This window comes from Mercurialis annua, linkage group LG7 (assembly GCF_937616625.2).
Source record: "Mercurialis annua linkage group LG7, ddMerAnnu1.2, whole genome shotgun sequence".
Lineage (NCBI taxonomy): Eukaryota > Viridiplantae > Streptophyta > Magnoliopsida > Malpighiales > Euphorbiaceae > Mercurialis > Mercurialis annua.
The window spans coordinates 14,371,995-14,379,924 of record NC_065576.1 but is presented as its reverse complement, the minus strand read 5'-3'; the positions used below and the strand labels follow the sequence as shown (position 1 = coordinate 14,379,924).

The following is a 7,930-nucleotide window of genomic DNA, read 5'->3' as shown; positions in this document are numbered from 1 at the left end:
ACCTCAATAGCAACATCAACATGAATTTCTTCTACTGAACTAAGAATATTCTCGCCAATTAAGGATTAAACAGAGGAGTAGACGGAGATTCAATTATCGGAATAACTGTTTTTACCGGTTTCTTTCTCGCCATTGGCACCAGCGTACGTTAGCTAGCTAACTAGCGCCACTACTAAAAAACGGTAGCGACGGAAATTTGCGACAGATTCAATTTCCTTCGCTAATTTTTTTTGCCGACAGTTTTAAAATCCGTCACTAAATCATCATTTAAATTAACGGGAGTGTACCCGCCAACTTTAACGACATATTTTCCATCGCTAAAGTTGGCGGGAGCACTCCGACCAATTATTTTGATGGATTTAGCGACAGATTTTAAATCCGTCGCTAAATCTGTCTTTAAATAGCGACAGATTTAAATCCATCGCCAAAGTCCGTCTTTAGCAACGGACTTTGGCGATGGATTTTAAATCCGTCACCAAAGACAACTTTTAGTGACAGATTTTTAGTCCGTTGAAAAAAAATTAAAAATTTATTTAAGAAAATAATTATTAAGAAAAAATAATTATTAAATTTTTTAATTAAATATAATATTATTTAAATATAACATAATTATTTATGAAATATATTAAAAATTGATATTTATTTATTTATAAAATAGCTATTAATTATAAAAAAATTATTATCTCAAAATGTGTGAGAAAATATCTGTTATTTTTAGTTACATTCAAATATAATATATATAGATATATAACAAGAATCTGAGTTGGTTTAGGTGGAGCTACGCACGGGAGAACTTCAAAATTAAAGAGCATTGAGTGGGAGCAATGAGAATGATGATTGACATACTGGAAAATTTGTAAAAATCGCGATTGGGCGACGAGTGTGTGGCGGAGGGTGATGGGTGGATGACCGATTAAATAATAATTTATTTTTACGATTTAAATTTCTTTTAATTTTTTTAAATTGGAGACGGATTCAAATAAATTCGTCGGTAATTAGCGACGAATTTAAGTCCATCGCTAAAATCTGTTGACAATTTCTTAAAATTCCGTCGCCAAATTTTTTAGTCCGTCGCCAAAAACTTAGCGACTCGCTAAAAGCAGGTGTTTTTAGTAGTGCGCTGAGAGAGAGAGAGAGAGAGAGAGAGAGAGAGAGAGAGAGAGAGAGAGAGAGAGAGAGAGAGAGAGAGAGAGAGAGAGAGAGAGAGAGAGAGAAAGAGAGAGAGAGAACCGTTTATTTTGTTCATTAAAGATTCAGCATTCTTAAAAATAAAAATCAATTTTGAATGTTCTTTTTAAAGGATATTAAACTCCCTAGGTCACTAAGGTTACCTCAAATTACAAAATGATCACTAAACTTCATTTTGGTACAAAATGGTCACTAAACTATACCTTTTGTTACAAAGGGGTGTCACTTATATAAAACGCACCGTTTTCAAGCTAATATTGTTACAAAAAGAACACTAAACTTTTCATGAATTACAAAAAAGTCACTGCATTATACTTTTTATTACAAAAAGGTCACTGAACTATGTCCCTTTTTGTAATTTTGGTTTGCCACGTAAGCAAAAACATTGTGTTTTATATGAGTGACACCCAATTGTAACAAAAGGCATAGTTCAGTGACTGTTTTGTAACAAAATGAAGTTTAGTGATTATTTTGTGATTCAAGGTAACCTTAGTGACCTAAAGAGTTTATTATCCTCTTTTTAAAATATATTTAAAGTTCAGAAACTCCAATATATTTTTTATCCAAACCGAATATATGGATGAATTATAATTAGAAGATGGGTGGCTTGCTGAATACTCAATATATCTAGATTTTCTTTTCCTCATTATTATCTTCCTTATAACTTATAAGAACTACTTTTTCTAACAGAGGTAGAACTATTTTATATTAATAGCGGAAATTAATTAGTATTTATTTTCGAAATAGACAAATCACGATGTGAAAGAGAATCGGAGAGTCGAAACCTCCGACCTCATGCAACGCTAAGGACCTGGCCATTAGGCCAAGTCCTCATGTGCCCTTATAATTAGGATTTGAACTCTTCTAAATAGCTTAGGTTTTTGTTTATCATTTTTATTTTTAACGAAACCTATTTGCCTTTTTCATAACTTATCATAACCTTGATATGAACCCATGCATGCTCATTAAACAAAAATATACTTACTTATTTCAAAATTAACTCTCATATAAAGGAAATGTATATACACTGTACACATAATGTGTAATTAGATATACTTGTCTATGAAGAAATATGTAACTATGTGAATAAAAGTTAATACATAAAATATAATATACACACAAAGAGAGAAAGTGATAATATATATAAAAAAAACTTTCTTATGTCACCGTATTTTTCCCAGAAGATAGTCAGCCAAACAAACTTTCCGGGTAACACTAAAATTCGATGGGCAATATTATATAAAAATAGGCATTTTATTAAATTATTATTAATTACATAATATGATTGTACGTAACCGTTATGATTATTCCACAGACCCCCTTTAGTCAACAACATCCTAACAACTTTCTCCCCTCACATATACACACAAACACATTTCCCTGTAATAATTATTAACCATTATGATGGATAACCAACAATAATTAATTAATTATCTCTATATTAATCCCACTAATCACTGATTATTACCTCATGATTACTGAAGCACGTAGCTGGAGCATAATCACTTCCATTACCATGATAAGTAAATCCATGGCCTACAAGAGACTGCCAATCTGCACTTCGTGGTGGGGTTTGATTAATATTGTTGTTGATGTTTATGTTAGTACCGTTGGATTGAAGTAACCTAATCTGTTTCTTCAAGAATTTTACGTATCGAATCGCTTCGTCGAGCATGGAGGCAGTGTCCATTTTGGTAGCGCCAGGAACAAGTCTTTGAAGAATTCTCATCTTTTCACTTATTCTTTCTCTCCTATGGCGCGCTGCTACGCTCTGTGGATCGTCGCTGATTCTTATGTTTCGTCGTTTAGGCTTGTGAATTGTCGACGGATCTATGTCTACCGGCTGCATCGCTGCGATTTTGAACATCATTTCCTTCATTGCTCCTAGCTCTTCTTCTTCTTCTACTTCTTCTTCTGTTTCTTCTTCGAGAAAAGGCGGAACGGGTATAGGAATAGAAGATGTTGGATTTTGGTGTGTTTGAATGGTGTAGCCAACATGACAAAATGGGTTCATGTAAGGAATTTGGTTTTCCATGGATACTATTTGGTCTCTCAACATATATTAGGGTTTGTGAGATTTGTTCTTTTTGAAATAAATTAGAAGAGAGAGAGGGGAGTTATATGCCTATAATGGGATCTTGAAGTGGCCTTCTGAGTCATAGAAATGATGACATGAAGAAAAGATTTAAGAGATTTTATGAAATTCTGTGTGTGTGAGAGAGAGAGATATAGAGGGAGGGTTTTACTAAACAAGGATATGTGATGCAACAAGTTTTGAAAATTAACACATTACTAATTGGGTTAACCATCAATTAATATACGACAATTAATGAAAACATATTTAAGTTGAATTAATGTTTGCTGAATAAGATAAATGATGCAACATTCATAAAAAAAAGATGAAGATAAATGATGCAACAAGGATTACCAAGAATATTGAATTCTCAATGTACGACAATTACATGTAGAACGAAGGGTCTAATCAAGTTGAGGTAATTCCAATCTTATTTGTAATTGATTCAAAAAATACTAAAAAATAACTTGATTCTAATCAAGTCTAGCTCGAATTCGAGCTACTTGAGCCGAATGACAAATTGAGTTCAAATATTAAAATATTAAAGAGGGTGTGATTTTCAACTGTTGTTGTAAGACATCGTTCTTTGTTAAACTTTGTAATAGGGAGTTTGCTTACTCGGGATTGGATTTCTATAAGAATCCGATTTGTATTTTCTTCTCCGGATTTTGATCCTTTTGCTGTTCTCTTAGCCGTAGCCTCTAGTGTGCCACTTCTTGTGTGAAAGTTTTGAACTGGCTTTTGCCACTTTATGTGGCCTAATATACATATTATTCATAAAAAAAAATTACTTTTATGTCAAAGTTTAATTCTTAAAAAATATCTAAATAGATAATTGAGTTAAAAAAAGCCATGTTTTATAATCAATTATTCTATCAAATTCGTAAAATGAAATTCGATCGACTTTAAATCGAATTTCAAATTTTTAAAGTCGAGTACTAGAGGACAAACATGAAAGTATTTTGATTCAATCCGGCTGGATTATGCCCTCAACGGAAGCAATTGTGCGATTTTCAAATTAACATATAAAATAAAAATACAAAAAAGAATTAAAAACATGTAGGGATAGAGGTTGGCTGAACTTAAAAGCAAAATCAAATGATCAAAGGAGTCTGGGGTAGTGAAGAAATGCATTTAAGGAAGGGATAGGTAGCAGGCTAGAGAACCCTTTGCACATTCAAAAAACTTTCCTAAAATAAATGTGAATAAGGGCCTTACCAACACAAGCACTGAAAACTTAGCTAGGCTGCCTCTTAAGGCTTAGTTTTGCAGGTCATATCTTCTCTTTGTTTTGGCCAATACAGACACTGAACCTCACTTTGCTTTTCCAAAAGTAAGTATTCAATCTGTTGCTTATGGGAACACCTACCCTATATTTTGTGTTCTCCAGCCTTGGCATTTATAAAATAATGATCATGATCACCATGAATACTCTTTGTTACTCCATTTTATTTCTGAGCAAAAAAACCTCCATTTCATAGTTCCAGGCAGGGGCGTAGCCAGAAATTTAAATTAAGAGGGGCAAAAAAACTATAATATTCTCATAAAAATTAACTCATAAAACGTATTGAGTATCTTAAATAATATCCAAAAGTAACAAACATCTATTCGTAAAAAAATACAATTGTTCTCTACGATTCTTCATTCCTTGATAGCGACGAATAATAAGTTCGTCCTCAATAGAATTGAATACATCATTTTCAACATATGTAATTTAGCAATCAGACATCCATTGATCTCCCATCGAATTTCATAATCGATTCTTCACAAACTTCATAGCAAAAAATGATCTCTCAACTGTAGCCGTTGCAACAGGTAAAATAAGAGCTAAAGTGAGAAGTTTATAAAACAAAGGATATGCAATATCCTTTCTTGTTTGCAGTAACATTTCTGCAAGGTTACCAATTCCTGACAAGTTAAAAAACTCACAACTTGACTTCATATCTATAATATATGTCTCCAATTGATTTTCAAGAGCAATAGATTGAATGTGAGAGAAGTCCATTGGATAAAATTGAGCAACACGAAGCAACTTGCCTTTATCATAAGCAGAGAATAAATGAGTAGGATTCAAACAAGCAAAATATAAAAGCAATTATGTGTTCACCTCATTGAAACGATTATTGAGCTCTTGCAATTGCAAATCTATAACATTGGAAAATAACTCAACCTTATAATGATGCACGTTCTTCACTTTCTCAAAATTGCGCCTGACTCGTTCTCGGGAAACATACATATCTTCATATTATCATGGCTTACAAAACAGAGAAACATCATCCATCAAAGAGTCCCATCCACTATCTCGCATTAGTTGCAAACGTTATTTAGCTATCTTAACCAAAGTCATAGCATTTACAATATCTTGATCCTTTCTTTGCAACGTCTGCGATAATTTATTCGTAATTCCCAGCACATTTTTCATCAAATAAAGACAAAAAATAATCTCAAAAGATTGCAAAAAAATCCAACAAAGTACAAGCTCCAATTTTTTGGTCCGACTTTCCATTTTCCATCACAAATTCAAGAACATCAACTATGGAAAAAAAACATCTCAATCAAACTCAATAAAGTGTAATAATGTGAACCCCATCGTGTTTCTACAGCTCGTTTAAGAGTACACTTTTGGTTTTTTCCATGTCCACTTTCAAGCTCACCACTCTCAATTTCTTTTAAGTCTTTAATGGCTTGAAACTCTAAAAGCATATCATGGCGCTTACTTGAAGCTAAATTGAAAAGCATAGCTATGAAAATATGATTTTTTTGAAACATCTACAAGTGCTAGTTGAAGTTGATGTGCAAATCAATGAACATAAAAAGCACTTTCATTCTCTTTTTAAATTAAAGTTTTAAGACCATTAAACGCACCTTGCATATTGCTCGCACCATCATAGCCTTGACCTCGCAATCTAGATATGCTCAAATTGTGCTTGGAAAAATTGCTTCAATTGACGCCTTTAGTGATAAAGCACTAGTGTCTTGCACATGAACTATATCTAAAAGACGCTCAACCACTTTGCCTTCCTTATTCACATAGCGTATGACTAGTGCCATTTGTTCTTTACAGGCTATATCACGAGATTCATCAACAAGAATAGAGAACAACTTATTTCCCAACTCATGAAGGATTGAGTTGGTAGTTTCAATTGCACAAGCATTTACAATATCCTTCTGAATATCCGGAGACGTCAATTTCAAATTTCTTGGACATTGATCTATCGCAACCCTTTTAATATCCTCATTATGATCACAAATAAGGTGCAAAGTTGCCTTGAAACTCCCTGGTCTATTTGAATCATCTGATTCATCATGACCACGGAAAGCAAAACCTTGCCTTAAAAGATATCGAACACAACTAATTCAAGCACTCAAACGAATTCAATAATCGCTTCGTGATTGGCTTGATTGCTTATTAACTATGGTTTGAAGGTGTTGTCGCTAATTCATCAAATTTAGACACTTGTTGGCAGCTTGATTGTGTGCACTCTTAGGTCCTCCAATATGTATCTGTAATTTCTCTTTCTTCTTCCAATTGGTAAAACCTTCCACAACAAATGCATCAGTGCTACCTGCATGATCCTTACTTACTGATTTGAAAAGATAACAACAAAAGAAAAATGGTGCTTCTTTTACTTTGATATATTCTAACCATGAACTATGTTCATCAAACCAAGTATGACAAAATCTTCGGAACACATTACCGTGTAAAGTTTGTTTGAAATTATGCTCGCGAGGTTAACAAGGCCCGGTTTGTAAGTATCTTCTTCGAACTTCCTCTTGTATGTTAGGATTATAATTTACAATCGGCTTTCGCAATGCAGGATCCAATGGAAGATTTGCTAAATCAACTTTGTCCATGTTATTTTTCAAATTTTGATGCTCTTGATTATTACTCTTTTTATTTGGAATAGACGGTGATAGTTCACACATAGTTTTTTTCTTAAAATATTTCTCCATATCTGAAAATTGAACAATATAATAATTAATTTATATCAATAATTTCAAGATGAATAAATTATGAACAATTTTAAATTATATATAACGAAATATCTGTAAGTATTTTGTCTTTGCCAATGAGTTCTATGAATTACTAAAAGTTGCATAAATTTAACAAATAATTTAACAATACGTGCAACAGTGCAAGCAACCGAAAATTACTAAAAATTAAAATGTACAATCTTAGCTTTGATAAATAGAAAAGAAGTAATTAATAGATACCTGTAATTTCTATTTGTTTTTGCCAGATAGATTTTGAGAAAGTGGAGAAGAAGCCAATAATCTAGGGTTTTGAATTTTAACTTTTAGTAAATTAAGTTAGAAAGGAAGAAAAGTTAAGATTGAAAAATTGAAAAATCCGTATGACAAACAAATCATTAATATTTGGACTTTAGCATTTGGGCTCTAACTAATTGGACTTAAAATAAATAAATTAGGCTTTAAGAATTACACCTAATTTTTTTTTTAAATAAGAGGGGCAATTGACCCTCTTACTGTCCATGTACTTAAGCCTCTGGTTCCATGAACATGTATTATACTTCCTCTATTCATAATTGATAGGATAGTTTCTATTTAACACACGATAGAGTCACTTTTATTTTGAATATCAACTATTAATTTTTTCTTTCATTTTAAAAAATATCTTAATTAAACAAATATCTAAGATATTTTAAG

At 32.3% G+C, this 7,930-nt stretch overlaps 2 protein-coding genes across 2 annotated transcripts; both read right to left on the bottom strand.

The window, feature by feature from the left end:
• Positions 1–2,436: 2,436 nt before the first annotated feature.
• Positions 2,437–3,469, bottom strand: LOC126656635 (transcription factor HEC3-like). The gene has a single exon (XM_050351245.2). The coding sequence runs from the start codon at positions 3,245–3,247 to the stop codon at positions 2,639–2,641; it is 609 nt and encodes a 202-aa protein (XP_050207202.1). The 5' UTR covers positions 3,248–3,469; the 3' UTR covers positions 2,437–2,638.
• Positions 3,470–6,178: 2,709 nt separating this feature from the next.
• Positions 6,179–7,216, bottom strand: LOC126656867 (uncharacterized). Its single transcript, XM_050351488.1, has 3 exons — positions 7,000–7,216; positions 6,720–6,846; positions 6,179–6,593 (listed from the first exon to the last, which is right to left on the bottom strand). The coding sequence occupies exons 1-3, from the start codon at positions 7,214–7,216 to the stop codon at positions 6,179–6,181; spliced, it is 759 nt and encodes a 252-aa protein (XP_050207445.1).
• Positions 7,217–7,930: the final 714 nt, after the last annotated feature.